This window comes from Salmo salar, chromosome 25 (assembly GCF_965601325.2).
Source record: "Salmo salar chromosome 25, fSalSal1, whole genome shotgun sequence".
NCBI lineage: Eukaryota > Metazoa > Chordata > Actinopteri > Salmoniformes > Salmonidae > Salmo > Salmo salar.
In genome coordinates, this window is record NC_138315.1 from 54675134 (window position 1) to 54693510 (window position 18377).

Consider the following 18377-nt stretch of genomic DNA (forward strand, 5'->3'; position numbering starts at 1 on the left):
GCCTGTAATCCATGGCTTCTGGCTGGGATATGTGCATACAGTCACTATGGGGAAGACGTCATCAATCACTTATTGATGAAGCCGATGACTGAGAAGGTGTATTCCTCAATGCCATTGGATGAATCCCGGAACATATTCCAGTCTGTGCAGCAAAACAGTCCTGTAGCTTAGCATCCGCGTCATCTGACCACTTCCGTATTGAGCGAGACACTGGTACTTCCTGCTTTAGTTTTTGCTTGTTAGCAGGAATCAGGAGGATAGAATTATGGTCAGCTTTGCCAAATGGAGGACAGGGGAGAGCTTTGTATGCATCTCTGTGTGTGGATTTTTCCCCCCCTGGTTGCACATGTGACATGCTGGTAAAAATTTGGTGAAACTGATTTAAGTTTGCCTGCATTAAAGTCCCCGGACACTAGGAGCGCCGCTTCTGGGTGAGCATTTTCTTCTTTGCTTCTGGCCTTATAGAGTTGGTTGAGAGCGGTCTTAGTGCCAGCATCGTTTTGTGGTGGTAAATAAAGGCTACGAATAATATAGATGAGAACTCTCTTGGTAGATAGTGTGGTCTACAGCTTATCATGAGGTATTCTACCTCAGGCGAGCAATACCTCGAGACTTCTTTAATATTAGACATCGCGCACCAGCAGTTATTGACAAAAAGACACGACCCCACCCCTCGTCTTACCAGAGGTAGCGTCTCTGTTCTGCCGGTGCACGGAAAATCCCGCCAACTCTATATTGTCCATTTCTTCGTTCAGCCACGTCTCGGTGAAACATAAGATGTTGCAGTTTTTAATGTCCCGTTGGTAGGATAATCTTAATAGTAGGTCATCAATTTAATTTTCCAATGATTGCACGTTAGCAAGGAGAATGGAAAGCATTGGGAGTTTACTCGCTCGCCTCCGGATTCTCAGAAGGATCCCCGCTCTGCGTCCCCTTTTCTGGCGTCTTTTCTTCACGCAAAAGGCTTGGATCTGGGCCTGTTCCAGTGAAAGCAGGATATCCTTCTCGTCGGACTCGTTAAAGGAAAAAGTTTCTTCCAGTCCGCGGTGAGTAATCGCTGTTCTGATGTCCAGAAGTTATTTTCATTCATAAAGAGACGGTAGCAGCAACATTATGTACGAAATAAGTTCAAAAATAAATGACACAAAACGCAAACAAAAATATAATTGCACAATTGGAGAATGTAAAACGTCAGCCATGTTCTTCGGCGCCTTCTTGCAGTATACACTGACACGATGTTGTTCCCACTGTGACGATTAAAACCTACCCAAACCAAAAGTCGTGGATAAATGGTAGCATTTGCGCAAAACTGAAAGTGCGAACCACCACATTTAACTATGGTAAGGTGACCGGTAATATGCTTGAATACAAACAGTGCAGGTTCGCCCTCCGTAAGTCAATCAATCAAACAGGCAAAACGTCAGTACAGAGACGAAGTGGAGTCACAATTCAACGGCTCAGGCATGAGACGTATGTGGCGGGGTCTACGAAGGGAAAACCAGCCATGCTGGGAAGAGGGCACGACCACACCTTTTCCCCCTCAGGAGATTTTGCGTGGTCTGTGTCTCCCGTAGTCGACGCGGTCCGTGTCTCCTGTAGTCAACATTTTACATTTTAGTCATTTAGCAGACGCTCTTATCCAGAGAGACTTACAGTAGTGAATGCATACATTTCATTAAAAAAAATTCCCTCCGTACTGGTCCCCCGTGGGAATCGAACCCACAACCCTGGCGTTGCAAACACCATGCTCTACCAACTGAGCCACAGGGGACCAGTGTCTAGTTAGCCACCTGATGCTCCTGCATGGCGTGGTGATGACAGGACAGTGACAGGTACACGGTGGTTACCAGGTAACAAGGCTGGCACTGCCACACGGATTTCAATCTACGTCCTGAGTCCTCCACAGACAGAGCAGACCAGCTGGCGTGGGGGGAGGCGCTGGCAGAGCGCTGGGGATCTGCCAGCTCCGTTCACCTCGTCACAACAGATAACAGTCACTCTTATGTCATACTATTTCGTACTGGTCCCCCGTGGGAATCGACTGAGTCAGTCGTTTTCTGTCCTGAAACGCCACGCTGCTTCCTAGGTAGGGTGGAAACAGTCTGTCGTCTGCATCCGTCTCACCTCACTGCTGGTGTCCTGGATGACTCTGTAGAGAGCTGGCACCAGAGACTTCTTCAGGTGAAGGCTGCCTGCATAGGTGGAGATGTGGGTTTCTGGTAGAGTCTGGAGAAATAGAAACAGATAGTTAGGGTAGTCTGGAGAAATAGAAACAGACCGTTAGGGTAGTCTGGAGAAATAGAAACAGATAGTTAGGGTAGTCTGGAGAAATAGAAACAGACAGTTAGGGTAGTCTGGAGAAATAGAAACAGATAGTTAGGGTAGTCTGGAGAAATAGAAACAGACAGTTAGGGTAGTCTGGAGAAATAGAAACAGATCGTTAGGGTAGTCTGGAGAAATAGAAACAGATCGTTAGGGTAGTCTGGAGAAATAGAAACAGACAGTTAGGGTAGTCTGGAGAAATAGAAACAGACAGTTAGGGTAGTCTGGAGAAATAGAAACAGACCGTTAGGGTAGTCTGGAGAAATAGAAACAGACCGTTAGGGTAGTCTGGAGAAATAGAAACAGACCGTTAGGGTAGTCTGGAGAAATAGAAACAGACAGTTAGGGTAGTCTGGAGAAATAGAAACAGACCGTTAGGGTAGTCTGGAGAAATAGAAACAGATAGTTAGGGTAGTCTGGAGAAATAGAAACAGATAGTTAGGGTAGTCTGGAGAAATAGAAACAGATCGTTAGGGTAGTCTGGAGAAATAGAAACAGATAGTTAGGGTAGTCTGGAGAAATGGAAACAGATAGTTAGGGTAGTCTGGAGAAATAGAAACAGATAGTTAGGGTAGTCTGGAGATATAGAAACAGATAGTTAGGGTAGTCTGGAGATATAGAAACAGATCGTTAGGGTAGTCTGGAGAAATAGAAACAGATAGTTAGGGTAGTCTGGAGAAATAGAAACAGATCGTTAGGGTAGTCTGGAGAAATAGAAACAGATAGTTAGGGTAGTCTGGAGAAATAGAAACAGATCGTTAGGGTAGTCTGGAGAAATAGAAACAGATAGTTAGGGTAGTCTGGAGAAATAGAAACAGATCGTTAGGGTAGTCTGGAGAAATAGAAACAGATCGTTAGGGTAGTCTGGAGAAATAGAAACAGATCGTTAGGGTAGTCTGGAGAAATAGAAACAGATCGTTAGGGTAGTCTGGAGAAATAGAAACCGATCGTTAGGGTAGTCTGGAGAAATAGAAACAGATCGTTAGGGTAGTCTGGAGAAATAGAAACAGATCGTTAGGGTAGTCTGGAGAAATAGAAACAGATCGTTAGGGTAGTCTGGAGAAATAGAAACAGATCGTTAGGGTAGTCTGGAGAAATAGAAACAGATCGTTAGGGTAGTCTGGAGAAATAGAAACAGATCGTTAGGGTAGTCTGGAGAAATAGAAACAGATCGTTAGGGTAGTCTGGAGAAATAGAAACAGATCGTTAGGGTAGTCTGGAGAAATAGAAACAGATCGTTAGGGTAGTCTGGAGAAATAGAAACAGATCGTTAGGGTAGTCTGGAGAAATAGAAACAGATCGTTAGGGTAGTCTGGAGAAATAGAAACAGATCGTTAGGGTAGTCTGGAGAAATAGAAACAGATCGTTAGGGTAGTCTGGAGAAATAGAAACAGATCGTTAGGGTAGTCTGGAGAAATAGAAACAGATCGTTAGGGTAGTCTGGAGAAATAGAAACAGATCGTTAGGGTAGTCTGGAGAAATAGAAACAGATCGTTAGGGTAGTCTGGAGAAATAGAAACAGATCGTTAGGGTAGTCTGGAGAAATAGAAACAGATCGTTAGGGTAGTCTGGAGAAATAGAAACAGATCGTTAGGGTAGTCTGGAGAAATAGAAACAGATCGTTAGGGTAGTCTGGAGAAATAGAAACAGATCGTTAGGGTAGTCTGGAGAAATAGAAACAGATCGTTAGGGTAGTCTGGAGAAATAGAAACAGATCGTTAGGGTAGTCTGGAGAAATAGAAACAGATCGTTAGGGTAGTCTGGAGAAATAGAAACAGATCGTTAGGGTAGTCTGGAGAAATAGAAACAGATCGTTAGGGTAGTCTGGAGAAATAGAAACAGATCGTTAGGGTAGTCTGGAGAAATAGAAACAGATCGTTAGGGTAGTCTGGAGAAATAGAAACAGATCGTTAGGGTAGTCTGGAGAAATAGAAACAGATCGTTAGGGTAGTCTGGAGAAATAGAAACAGATCGTTAGGGTAGTCTGGAGAAATAGAAACAGATCGTTAGGGTAGTCTGGAGAAATAGAAACAAATCGTTAGGGTAGTCTGGAGAAATAGAAACAGATCGTTAGGGTAGTCTGGAAAAATAGAAACAGATCGTTAGGGTAGTCTGGAAAAATAGAAACAGATCGTTAGGGTAGTCTGGAGAAATAGAAACAGATAGTTAGGGTAGTCTGGAGAAATAGAAACAGATAGTTAGGGTAGTCTGGGGAAATGGAAACAGTAGAAGTGTAGTCCAGTTGTCACGAGTTCCTAGCGTAATCGAGCTGAAAGAGCGACAGCCTTTAAAAAGCAACAAATCCTTTTTGAAAACGCCACCGTGTCATCAATAAGAGTCAGGAAGTTATTCTAGTGTCCAACGCGAGTGTAACTATAGCAACAGGATAATTCTGGTCATAAAGGCTGGTCTAAAACAGAGACTGGAACATCTGTGTATCACAACAGGTAAATGTCCATTTGCCCACTAACATGGACAGCTGCGGTGATTGCTCTCTATCCGATATCAGACAGACATGTTCAGCAGCTCCAACTGTTTCCGTAAGACAACAAATCATCACACATGTTTTAACTTGAGAAATACGGCATCAAACACCTCAGATGTCAAACTGCTCAACTAAAACATCCTCAGCAAAAACATCATAATTAATGACACATTTCTTGAGTTATCTTCGATTGATTCTGTGGCTCATGGGGACAAGCAGAATCAAAGCACACGGAGAATCGGTCAGGAAACACCTCCAAGACTGAAATCTAGTTTTCCTAATGAGCAACAGAAAAACACATATGTCAATCAGAATGTTCGGTGTGTAGAGAGAGAGACAGGAAGCAGCCTTCACCCTCTGTACTGCCAGGCCAGTAGAGAGACAGGAAGCAGCCTTCACCCTCTGTACTGCCAGGCCAGTAGAGAGACAGGAAGCAGCCTTCACCCTCTGTACTGCCAGGCCAGTAGAGAGACAGGAAGCAGCCTTCACCCTCTGTACTGCCAGGCCAGTAGAGAGACAGGAAGCAGCCTTCACCCTCTGTACTGCCAGGCCAGTAGAGAGACAGGAAGCAGCCTTCACCCTCTGTACTGCCAGGCCAGTAGAGAGACAGGAAGCAGCCTTCACCCTCTGTACTGCCAGGCCAGTAGAGAGACAGGAAGCAGCCTTCACCCTCTGTACTGCCAGGCCAGTAGAGAGACAGGAAGCAGCCTTCACCCTCTGTACTGCCAGGCCAGTAGAGAGACAGGAAGCAGCCTTCACCCTCTGTACTGCCAGGCCAGTAGAGAGACAGGAAGCAGCCTTCACCCTCTGTACTGCCAGGCCAGTAGAGAGACAGCAAGCAGCCATCACCCTCTGTACTGCCAGGCCAGTAAGGGTCAGTAGAGAGACAGGAAGCAGCCTTCACCCTCTGTACTGCCAGGCCAGTAAGGGTCAGTAGAGAGAGAGAGACAGGAAGCAGCCTTCACCCTCTGTACTGCCAGGCCAGTAAGGGTCAGTAGAGAGACAGGAAGCAGCCTTCACCCTCTGTACTGCCAGGCCAGTAGAGAGACAGGAAGCAGCCTTCACCCTCTGTACTGCCAGGCCAGTAGAGAGACAGGAAGCAGCCTTCACCCTCTGTACTGCCAGGCCAGTAGAGAGACAGGAAGCAGCCTTCACCCTCTGTACTGCCAGGCCAGTAGAGAGACAGGAAGCAGCCTTCACCCTCTGTACTGCCAGGCCAGTAGAGAGACAGGAAGCAGCCTTCACCCTCTGTACTGCCAGGCCAGTAGAGAGACAGCAAGCAGCCATCACCCTCTGTACTGCCAGGCCAGTAAGGGTCAGTAGAGAGACAGGAAGCAGCCTTCACCCTCTGTACTGCCAGGCCAGTAAGGGTCAGTAGAGAGAGAGAGACAGGAAGCAGCCTTCACCCTCTGTACTGCCAGGCCAGTAAGGGTCAGTAGAGAGACAGGAAGCAGCCTTCACCCTCTGTACTGCCAGGCCAGTAAGGGCCAGTAGAGAGACAGGAAGCAGCCTTCACCCTCTGTACTGCCAGGCCAGTAGAGAGACAGGAAGCAGCCTTCACCCTCTGTACTGCCAGGCCAGTAGAGAGACAGGAAGCAGCCTTCACCCTCTGTACTGCCAGGCCAGTAGAGAGACAGGAAGCAGCCTTCACCCTCTGTACTGCCAGGCCAGTAGAGAGACAGGAAGCAGCCTTCACCCTCTGTACTGCCAGGCCAGTAGAGAGACAGGAAGCAGCCTTCACCCTCTGTACTGCCAGGCCAGTAGAGAGACAGGAAGCAGCCTTCACCCTCTGTACTGCCAGGCCAGTAGAGAGACAGGAAGCAGCCTTCACCCTCTGTACTGCCAGGCCAGTAGAGAGACAGCAAGCAGCCATCACCCTCTGTACTGCCAGGCCAGTAAGGGTCAGTAGAGAGACAGGAAGCAGCCTTCACCCTCTGTACTGCCAGGCCAGTAAGGGTCAGTAGAGAGAGAGAGACAGGAAGCAGCCTTCACCCTCTGTACTGCCAGGCCAGTAGAGAGACAGGAAGCAGCCTTCACCCTCTGTACTGCCAGGCCAGTAGAGAGACAGGAAGCAGCCTTCACCCTCTGTACTGCCAGGCCAGTAGAGAGACAGGAAGCAGCCTTCACCCTCTGTACTGCCAGGCCAGTAGAGAGACAGGAAGCAGCCTTCACCCTCTGTACTGCCAGGCCAGTAGAGAGACAGCAAGCAGCCATCACCCTCTGTACTGCCAGGCCAGTAAGGGTCAGTAGAGAGACAGGAAGCAGCCTTCACCCTCTGTACTGCCAGGCCAGTAAGGGTCAGTAGAGAGAGAGAGACAGGAAGCAGCCTTCACCCTCTGTACTGCCAGGCCAGTAAGGGTCAGTAGAGAGACAGGAAGCAGCCTTCACCCTCTGTACTGCCAGGCCAGTAAGGGTCAGTAGAGAGAGAGAGACAGGAAGCAGCCTTCACCCTCTGTACTGCCAGGCCAGTAAGGGTCAGTAGAGAGACAGGAGGAAGCCTGTGTGTATATAAATATTGTTCCATGTAACTAGAGGTCTGTGACCCACCTTGAATTCTGACAGCCATTCCTCCACCACTCCTCCCTGCTCTGAGCCCAGCATCTTCCTCACACACCTAGAGCAAGAGAGAGGGAAGAGAAAGAGAGAGAGGAGAGAGGAGAGAGGAGAGGGGGGAGAGAGGGAAGAGAGGAAAGTGATAGGAGAGGGAAGAAGGGAGAGAGGAGGGGAGAGGGGAAAGAGAGAACATGTTAACTCATTAGAACTGTTAACAGACTTGTTTTACTAACAATATCTGTGTCAATATCGCATAATCAACTTGCTTACAACCTGTTGTGGTGTTGTGGTATTCTGTTGTGGTATTCTGTTGTGGTGTTGTGGTATTCTGTTGTGGTGTTGTGGTATTCTGTTGTGGTATTCTGTTGTGGTATTCTGTTGTGGTGTTGTGGTATTCTGTTGTGGTATTCTGTTGTGGTATTCTGTTGTGGTGTTGTGGTGTTCTGTTGTGGTGTTCTGTTGTGGTGTTCTGTTGTGGTGTTCTGTTCTGGTGTTCTGTTATGTTGTGGTGTTGTGGTGTGGTGTTGTGGTGTGGTGTTGTGGTGTGGTGGTGTGGTGTTGTGGTGTGGTGTTCTGTTGTGGTGTTCTGTTGTGGTGTTCTGTTGTGGTGTGGTGTTCTGTTGTGGTGTGGTGTTCTGTTGTGGTGTGGTGTTCTGTTGTGGTGTGGTGTTCTGTTGTGGTGTGGTGTTCTGTTGTGGTGTGGTGTTCTGTTGTGGTGTTCTGTTGTGGTGTTCTGTTGTGGTGTGGTGTTGTGGTGTTCTGTTGTGTTGTGGTGTTCTGTTGTGGTGTTCTGTTGTGGTGTTCTGTTGTGGTGTTCTGTTGTGGTGTTCTGTTGTGGTGTTCTGTTGTGGTGTTCGCGTGTATGCTGTCATTTGACTTCATTACTCAAAATGACATCGCCGAGGCAGACATGACCTTTCACAGTGAGAGGCTTTCTCTACGTTGGCTGGGGATACGGACATGACCTTTCACAGTGAGAGGCTTTCTCTACGTTGGCTGGGGATACGGACATGACCTTTCACAGTGAGAGGCTTTCTCTACGTTGGCTGGGGATACGGACATGACCTTTCACAGTGAGAGGCTTTCTCTACGTTGGCTGGGGATACGGACATGACCTTTCACAGTGAGAGGCTTTCTCTACGTTGGCTGGGGATACGGACATGACCTTTCACAGTGAGAGGCTTTCTCTACGTTGGCTGGGGATACGGACATGACCTTTCACAGTGAGAGGCTTTCTAAACGTTGACTGGGGATACAGACATGACCTTTCACAGTGAGAGGCTTTCTCTACGTTGGCTGGGGATACAGACATGACCTTTCACAGTGAGAGGCTTTCTCTACGTTGGCTGGGGATACAGACATGACCTTTCACAGTGAGAGGCTTTCTCTACGTTGGCTGGGGATACAGACATGACCTTTCACAGTGAGAGGCTTTCTCTACGTTGGCTGGGGATACAGACATGACCTTTCACAGTGAGAGGCTTTCTCTACGTTGGCTGGGGATACAGACATGACCTTTCACAGTGAGAGGCTTTCTCTACGTTGGCTGGGGATACAGACATGACCTTTCACAGTGAGAGGCTTTCTCTACGTTGGCTGGGGATACGGACATGACCTTTCACAGTGAGAGGCTTTCTCTACGTTGGCTGGGGATACGGACATGACCTTTCACAGTGAGAGGCTTTCTCTACGTTGGCTGGGGATACAGACATGACCTTTCACAGTGAGAGGCTTTCTCTACGTTGGCTGGGGATACAGACATGACCTTTCACAGTGAGAGGCTTTCTCTACGTTGGCTGGGGATACAGACATGACCTTTCACAGTGAGAGGCTTTCTCTACGTTGGCTGGGGATACAGACATGACCTTTCACAGTGAGAGGCTTTCTCTACGTTGGCTGGGGATACAGACATGACCTTTCACAGTGAGAGGCTTTCTCTACGTTGGCTGGGGATACAGACATGACCTTTCACAGTGAGAGGCTTTCTCTACGTTGGCTGGGGATACAGACATGACCTTTCACAGTGAGAGGCTTTCTCTACGTTGGCTGGGGATACAGACATGACCTTTCACAGTGAGAGGCTTTCTCTACGTTGGCTGGGGATACAGACATGACCTTTCACAGTGAGAGGCTTTCTCTACGTTGGCTGGGGATACAGACATGACCTTTCACAGTGAGAGGCTTTCTCTACGTTGGCTGGGGATACAGACATGACCTTTCACAGTGAGAGGCTTTCTCTACGTTGGCTGGGGATACGGACATGACCTTTCACAGTGAGAGGCTTTCTCTACGTTGGCTGGGGATACGGACATGACCTTTCACAGTGAGAGGCTTTCTCTACGTTGGCTGGGGATACGGACATGACCTTTCACAGTGAGAGGCTTTCTCTACGTTGGCTGGGGATACGGACATGACCTTTCACAGTGAGAGGCTTTCTCTACGTTGGCTGGGGATACGGACATGACCTTTCACAGTGAGAGGCTTTCTAAACGTTGACTGGGGATACAGACATGACCTTTCACAGTGAGAGGCTTTCTCTACGTTGGCTGGGGATACGGACATGACCTTTCACAGTGAGAGGCTTTCTCTACGTTGGCTGGGGATACGGACATGACCTTTCACAGTGAGAGGCTTTCTCTACGTTGGCTGGGGATACGGACATGACCTTTCACAGTGAGAGGCTTTCTCTACGTTGGCTGGGGATACGGACATGACCTTTCACAGTGAGAGGCTTTCTAAACGTTGACTGGGGATACAGACATGACCTTTCACAGTGAGAGGCTTTCTCTACGTTGGCTGGGGATACAGACATGACCTTTCACAGTGAGAGGCTTTCTCTACGTTGGCTGGGGATACAGACATGACCTTTCACAGTGAGAGGCTTTCTCTACGTTGGCTGGGGATACAGACATGACCTTTCACAGTGAGAGGCTTTCTCTACGTTGGCTGGGGATACAGACATGACCTTTCACAGTGAGAGGCTTTCTCTACGTTGGCTGGGGATACAGACATGACCTTTCACAGTGAGAGGCTTTCTCTACGTTGGCTGGGGATACAGACATGACCTTTCACAGTGAGAGGCTTTCTCTACGTTGGCTGGGGATACAGACATGACCTTTCACAGTGAGAGGCTTTCTCTACGTTGGCTGGGGATACAGACATGACCTTTCACAGTGAGAGGCTTTCTCTACGTTGGCTGGGGATACAGACATGACCTTTCACAGTGAGAGGCTTTCTCTACGTTGGCTGGGGATACAGACATGACCTTTCACAGTGAGAGGCTTTCTCTACGTTGGCTGGGGATACAGACATGACCTTTCACAGTGAGAGGCTTTCTCTACGTTGGCTGGGGATACAGACATGACCTTTCACAGTGAGAGGCTTTCTCTACGTTGGCTGGGGATACAGACATGACCTTTCACAGTGAGAGGCTTTCTCTACGTTGGCTGGGGATACAGACATGACCTTTCACAGTGAGAGGCTTTCTCTACGTTGGCTGGGGATACAGACATGACCTTTCACAGTGAGAGGCTTTCTCTACGTTGGCTGGGGATACAGACATGACCTTTCACAGTGAGAGGCTTTCTCTACGTTGGCTGGGGATACGGACATGACCTTTCACAGTGAGAGGCTTTCTCTACGTTGGCTGGGGATACGGACATGACCTTTCACAGTGAGAGGCTTTCTCTACGTTGGCTGGGGATACGGACATGACCTTTCACAGTGAGAGGCTTTCTCTACGTTGGCTGGGGATACGGACATGACCTTTCACAGTGAGAGGCTTTCTCTACGTTGGCTGGGGATACGGACATGACCTTTCACAGTGAGAGGCTTTCTAAACGTTGACTGGGGATACAGACATGACCTTTCACAGTGAGAGGCTTTCTCTACGTTGGCTGGGGATACGGACATGACCTTTCACAGTGAGAGGCTTTCTCTACGTTGGCTGGGGATACGGACATGACCTTTCACAGTGAGAGGCTTTCTCTACGTTGGCTGGGGATACGGACATGACCTTTCACAGTGAGAGGCTTTCTCTACGTTGGCTGGGGATACGGACATGACCTTTCACAGTGAGAGGTTTTCTAAACGTTGACTGGGGATACAGACATGACCTTTCACAGTGAGAGGCTTTCTCTACGTTGGCTGGGGATACAGACATGACCTTTCACAGTGAGAGGCTTTCTCTACGTTGGCTGGGGATACAGACATGACCTTTCACAGTGAGAGGCTTTCTCTACGTTGGCTGGGGATACAGACATGACCTTTCACAGTGAGAGGCTTTCTCTACGTTGGCTGGGGATACAGACATGACCTTTCACAGTGAGAGGCTTTCTCTACGTTGGCTGGGGATACAGACATGACCTTTCACAGTGAGAGGCTTTCTCTACGTTGGCTGGGGATACAGACATGACCTTTCACAGTGAGAGGCTTTCTCTACGTTGGCTGGGGATACAGACATGACCTTTCACAGTGAGAGGCTTTCTCTACGTTGGCTGGGGATACAGACATGACCTTTCACAGTGAGAGGCTTTCTCTACGTTGGCTGGGGATACAGACATGACCTTTCACAGTGAGAGGCTTTCTCTACGTTGGCTGGGGATACAGACATGACCTTTCACAGTGAGAGGCTTTCTCTACGTTGGCTGGGGATACAGACATGACCTTTCACAGTGAGAGGCTTTCTCTACGTTGGCTGGGGATACAGACATGACCTTTCACAGTGAGAGGCTTTCTCTACGTTGGCTGGGGATACAGACATGACCTTTCACAGTGAGAGGCTTTCTCTACGTTGGCTGGGGATACAGACATGACCTTTCACAGTGAGAGGCTTTCTCTACGTTGGCTGGGGATACAGACATGACCTTTCACAGTGAGAGGCTTTCTCTACGTTGGCTGGGGATACAGACATGACCTTTCACAGTGAGAGGCTTTCTCTACGTTGGCTGGGGATACAGACATGACCTTTCACAGTGAGAGGCTTTCTCTACGTTGGCTGGGGATACGGACATGACCTTTCACAGTGAGAGGCTTTCTCTACGTTGGCTGGGGATACGGACATGACCTTTCACAGTGAGAGGCTTTCTCTACGTTGGCTGGGGATACGGACATGACCTTTCACAGTGAGAGGCTTTCTCTACGTTGGCTGGGGATACGGACATGACCTTTCACAGTGAGAGGCTTTCTCTACGTTGGCTGGGGATACGGACATGACCTTTCACAGTGAGAGGCTTTCTCTACGTTGGCTGGGGATACGGACATGACCTTTCACAGTGAGAGGCTTTCTCTACGTTGGCTGGGGATACGGACATGACCTTTCACAGTGAGAGGCTTTCTCTACGTTGGCTGGGGATACGGACATGACCTTTCACAGTGAGAGGCTTTCTCTACGTTGGCTGGGGATACGGACATGACCTTTCACAGTGAGAGGCTTTCTCTACGTTGGCTGGGGATACGGACATGACCTTTCACAGTGAGAGGCTTTCTCTACGTTGGCTGGGGATACGGACATGACCTTTCACAGTGAGAGGCTTTCTCTACGTTGGCTGGGGATACGGACATGACCTTTCACAGTGAGAGGCTTTCTCTACGTTGGCTGGGGATACAGACATGACCTTTCACAGTGAGAGGCTTTCTCTACGTTGGCTGGGGATACAGACATGACCTTTCACAGTGAGAGGCTTTCTCTACGTTGGCTGGGGATACAGACATGACCTTTCACAGTGAGAGGCTTTCTCTACGTTGGCTGGGGATACAGACATGACCTTTCACAGTGAGAGGCTTTCTCTACGTTGGCTGGGGATACAGACATGACCTTTCACAGTGAGAGGCTTTCTCTACGTTGGCTGGGGATACAGACATGACCTTTCACAGTGAGAGGCTTTCTCTACGTTGGCTGGGGATACAGACATGACCTTTCACAGTGAGAGGCTTTCTCTACGTTGGCTGGGGATACAGACATGACCTTTCACAGTGAGAGGCTTTCTCTACGTTGGCTGGGGATACAGACATGACCTTTCACAGTGAGAGGCTTTCTCTACGTTGGCTGGGGATACGGACATGACCTTTCACAGTGAGAGGCTTTCTCTACGTTGGCTGGGGATACGGACATGACCTTTCACAGTGAGAGGCTTTCTCTACGTTGGCTGGGGATACGGACATGACCTTTCACAGTGAGAGGCTTTCTCTACGTTGGCTGGGGATACGGACATGACCTTTCACAGTGAGAGGCTTTCTCTACGTTGGCTGGGGATACGGACATGACCTTTCACAGTGAGAGGCTTTCTCTACGTTGGCTGAGATACAGACATGACCTTTCACAGTGAGAGGCTTTCTCTACGTTGGCTGGGGATACGGACATGACCTTTCACAGTGAGAGGCTTTCTCTACGTTGGCTGGGGATACAGACATGACCTTTCACAGTGAGAGGCTTTCTCTACGTTGGCTGGGGATACGGACATGACCTTTCACAGTGAGAGGCTTTCTCTACGTTGGCTGGGGATACGGACATGACCTTTCACAGTGAGAGGCTTTCTCTACGTTGGCTGGGGATACGGACATGACCTTTCACAGTGAGAGGCTTTCTCTACGTTGGCTGGGGATACGGACATGACCTTTCACAGTGAGAGGCTTTCTCTACGTTGGCTGGGGATACAGACATGACCTTTCACAGTGAGAGGCTTTCTCTACGTTGGCTGGTGATACAGACACAGCCTTGCACTTTGAAAAGAGATGATCTGAAGGTGAGTGAAATAACTAAACAGCAGACAGGTGTTGTGGATGTTTGATGCTGTGAAACGTGGGGATCAGCAAGTCCTTGTTGGTACAGGTGAGCACATCAGCAGTGGAGCTTGAATGACTCGGTCTCACGGAAATAGCTGACTATATAGAGTTAACTAGTTGGTTGTTCTGTCTTGTTTCTACGGATGTAATTCATATGGAAACGGCCCAACCTGTACATAGCCCATCTATAATTTAGCCCAAACAACTACCTCTTCCCCTACTGTATTTATTTTGCTCCTTTGCACCCCATTATTTCTATTTCTACTTTGCACTTTCTTCCACTACAAATCTACCATTCCAGTGTTTTACTTGCTATATTGTATTTACTTTGCCACCATGACCTTTTTATTGCCTTTACCTCCCTTATCTCACCTCATTTACACACATTGTATATAGACTTATTTTTCTACTGTATTATTGACTATGTTTTATTCCATGTGTAACTCTGTGTTGATGTATGTTGTCGAACTGCTTTGCTTTATCTTGGCCAGGTCGCAGCTGTAAATGAGAACTTGTTCTCAACTTGCCTACCTGGTTAAATAAAGGTGAAATTAAAAATTAAAAAGCTGCTTGCTATAGCTAGCTACTTTCTGACAGAACACAATGTGTATACACTGACAATCACAAGTCTATCTTTCTAGAGATTAATAGAGGTGTCCCCCAGGGTTCCATTTTAGCTCCTGTGTTGTTCTCAATGTTTATTAATGATTTGGGAAATGGGATGCAACCAATAAAGTTACATCTATATGCAGATGATCCAGTCATATATTCATGGGCTCCTTCTCTGGTTCAGGCTGTTGAAGAGCTCCAGACTGCTTTTCAGTCACTGCAGGCCTCCCTTTATGGTCTCAAACTGGTCTTGAATGTACAAAAAACTAAATTCATGACCTTTACCAGAGCAAGAACTCTGCCAGAGAAGGTTTGCATTGTCACATCTGGTGGTTTATCCATTGAAAAAGAGTCATCCTCCAAATACCAAGATATATGGTTGGATGACAACTTGTCCTTTAAAAGTTCATGTGGATAATCTTGTGAGGAAGCTTAAATTGAAATTGGGTTTTTATTTTCGTAATAAGGCTTGCTTCCCGCTTATGGCTAGAAGCTTGTTTAGGCCACTTCTCTCTCTGTAATTGATTATGGTGACTTGTTGTATATCCTGTTGGGGCTAGGGGGCAGTATTTGCACGGCCGGATAAAAAAACGTACCCGATTTAATCTGGTTACTACTCCTGCCCAGTAACTAGAATATGCATATAATTAGTAGATATGGATAGAAAACACCCTAAAGTTTCTAAAACTGTTTGAATGGTGTCTGTGAGTATAACAGAACTCATATGGCAGGCCAAAACCTGAGAAGATTCCATACAGGAAGTGGAAATCTGATTTGTGGAATCACCTTCAACACTTTGCCTATGAAACACACCGTGAGTTAGGATTCATTTAGGTAGAAACTGACCGAACGAGAGGCCTGGGAAGTTGGTCATAGGGGGAGGGCCATTACTACTATGACGCGGGCGCCCATGGGTACCCTTTCATTCCGAAACGTTTAGTAAGACAATGCAATCGTCCGCCTTGAATATTATTGAAGCTCTGATTGAAAAAGGCCCTAAAGATTTATGTTATACAACGTTTGACATGTTTGAACGAACGTAAATATATATTTTTTGCACATTCGTGACGACAAGTCCGGCGCGCTTCAGTACATTATGAGTAGCCTTCGGAACGCGCTAACAAGAAGGAGCTATTGGGACATAAATTATTAACTTTTTCGAACAAAACTACATTTGTTGTGGACCTGGGATTCCTGGAAGTGCCTTCTGATGAAGATAATCAAAGGTAAGGGAATATTTACAATAGTATATTTGATTTTAGATGGTTCCAAGATGGCGCTAACCTGTATCGCCTAGCCTATTTTTCTGGGCATAGCACCTCGTTTATTACAAAGTGCGATTTCCCAGTAAAGTTATTTTTAAATCTGGCAATGCGGTTGCGTTCACGAGATGTTAATCTATAATTCTTTGAATGACAATATTACATTTTTAAAATGTTTTCGAATAGTAATTTAGTAAATTGTAGCGCTGTTCACCAGAAGCATTTGAGGGGAAACATTTTCTGAACGTCACGCGCCGATGTAAAATGCTGTTTTTATATATAAATATGAACTTTATCGAACAAAAAATGCATGTATTGTGTAACATGATGTCCTAGGAGTGTCATCTGATGAAGATTGTCAAAGGTTAGTGCTGCATTTATCTGTGTTTTGGGTATTTGTGATGCATCTAGTTGCTTTGAAAATGGCAGTGTGATTATTTTTGGCTGGGTACTCTCCTAACAATCGAATGTTTTGCGTTTGCTGTAAAGCCTTTTTGAAATCGGACAACGTGGTTCGATTCAGGAGAAGTGTATCTATAAAATGGTGTAAAATAGTCATATGTTTGAGAAATTGAAGTTATAGCATTTATGAGGGATTTGTATTTCGCGCGACGCGATTCCACTGGCTGTTGACTAGGGTGGGACGCAAACGTCCCAGGTTCCCAGACAGGATATGCATGCAGCTTCCTCCATCTTACAGAGACAAGACTCTGTTTATCATGCAACCTCCTCCGTCTTATAGGAGATTGCAGTCTGTTTATCATGCATCCTTGTGCTTTATTACAGATGCCAAGTCACTCACCCACCATTGCACCTTGTACCAAATTATAAGTTGGACCTCACTTTATATGCGCAGAAAGATACATGTGTATGTGTTCATCTACAAAGGCCTTTTGGGTAAACTCCCTCTGTAGTCTGGTTGCTACGTCACCATACCCAGTCTGCTAGGTGGTTGCTACGTCACCATACCCGGTCTGCTAGGTGGTTGCTACGTCACCATACCCGGTCTGCTAGGTGGTTGCTACGTCACCATACCCGGTCTGCTAGGTGGTTGCTACGTTACCATACCCGGTCTGCTAGGTGGTTGCTACGTCACCATACCCAGTCTGCTAGGTGGTTGCTACGTCACCATACCCGGTCCGCTAGGTGGTTGCTACATCACCATACCCGGTCCGCTAGGTGGTTGCTACATCACCATACCTGGTCTGCTAGGTGGTTGCTACGTTACCATACCCGGTCTGCTAGGTGGTTGCTACGTCACCATACCCGGTCTGCTAGGTGGTTGCTACGTCACCATACCCGGTCTGCTAGGTGGTTGCTACGTCACCATACCCGGTCTGCTAGGTGGTTGCTACGTCACCATACCCGGTCTGCTAGGTGGTTGCTACGTCACCATACCCGGTCTGCCATGTGGTTGCTACGTTACCATACCCGGTCTGCCATGTGGTTGCTACGTTACCATACCCGGTCTGCTAGGTGGTTGCTACGTTACCATACCCGGTCTGCTAGGTGGTTGCTATGTTACCATACCCGGTCTGCTAGGTTGTTGCTACGTTACCATACCCGGTCTGCTAGGTGGTTGCTACGTTACCATACCCGGTCTGCCATGTGGTTGCTACGTTACCATACCCGGTCTGCCATGTGGTTGCTACGTTACCATACCCGGTCTGCCATGTGGTTGCTACGTTACCATACCCGGTCTGCTAGGTGGTTGCTACGTCACCATACCCGGTCTGCTAGGTGGTTGCTACGTTACCATACCCGGTCTGCTAGGTGGTTGCTACGTTACCATACCCGGTCTGCTAGGTGGTTGCTACGTCACCATACCCGGTCTGCTAGGTGGTTGCTACGTTACCATACCCGGTCTGCTAGGTGGTTGCTATGTTACCATACCCGGTCTGCTAGGTTGTTGCTACGTTACCATACCCGGTCTGCTAGGTGGTTGCTACGTTACCATACCCGGTCTGCTAGCTGGTTGCTACTTAAAGTCCCCAGGACATTCACACTATTAGGCAAGACTGCCTTCTCTTCTTGTGCACCAGAGGCATGGAATAGTCTACAATCCCTGCTTCATCTAGATATGTTAGTGCCGCTGAATGAATTTAAAATATAGATGGGAGGCTCTGTTACGGAGGAGTGTAAATGCTTTTTTAGGCTGGATCATGTTATATTGTATGTTTTAATTCTGTAATGTATTGAGTGTTGCTGCCTTCTTGGCCAGGTCTCCCTTGAAAAAGACTCTGGGTCTCAATGGGCCTTTCCTTGTTAAATAAAAGTAACAAACAGTCTGTCAGGCAAGAGAAGAGAAGAGGAAGCAGAGGGAGAAGAGGAAGCAGAGGGAGAAGAGGAAGCAGAGGGAGAAG

The 18377-nt window shown here is 47.6% G+C and overlaps 1 protein-coding gene and 1 non-coding gene across 3 annotated transcripts in view; both read right to left on the bottom strand.

The window, feature by feature from the left end:
- Window positions 1-18377, bottom strand: part of LOC106586949 (hyccin 2) — a 153458-nt gene that overhangs the window by 76626 nt on the left and 58455 nt on the right. For both annotated transcript variants that reach the window (XM_045707907.2, XM_045707906.2), the window contains 2 exons: window positions 7355-7421; window positions 2125-2226 (listed from right to left, as the gene is read on the bottom strand). In XM_045707907.2, coding sequence (XP_045563863.1) covers window positions 2125-2226; window positions 7355-7408 — 156 coding nt within the window. In that variant the 5' untranslated portion in view covers window positions 7409-7421. The remainder of the gene's footprint in view (window positions 1-2124; window positions 2227-7354; window positions 7422-18377) is intronic.
- trnaa-ugc (transfer RNA alanine (anticodon UGC)) lies at window positions 1698-1773 on the bottom strand. Its single transcript has one exon. It is a non-coding gene; the product is annotated as a tRNA-Ala (tRNA).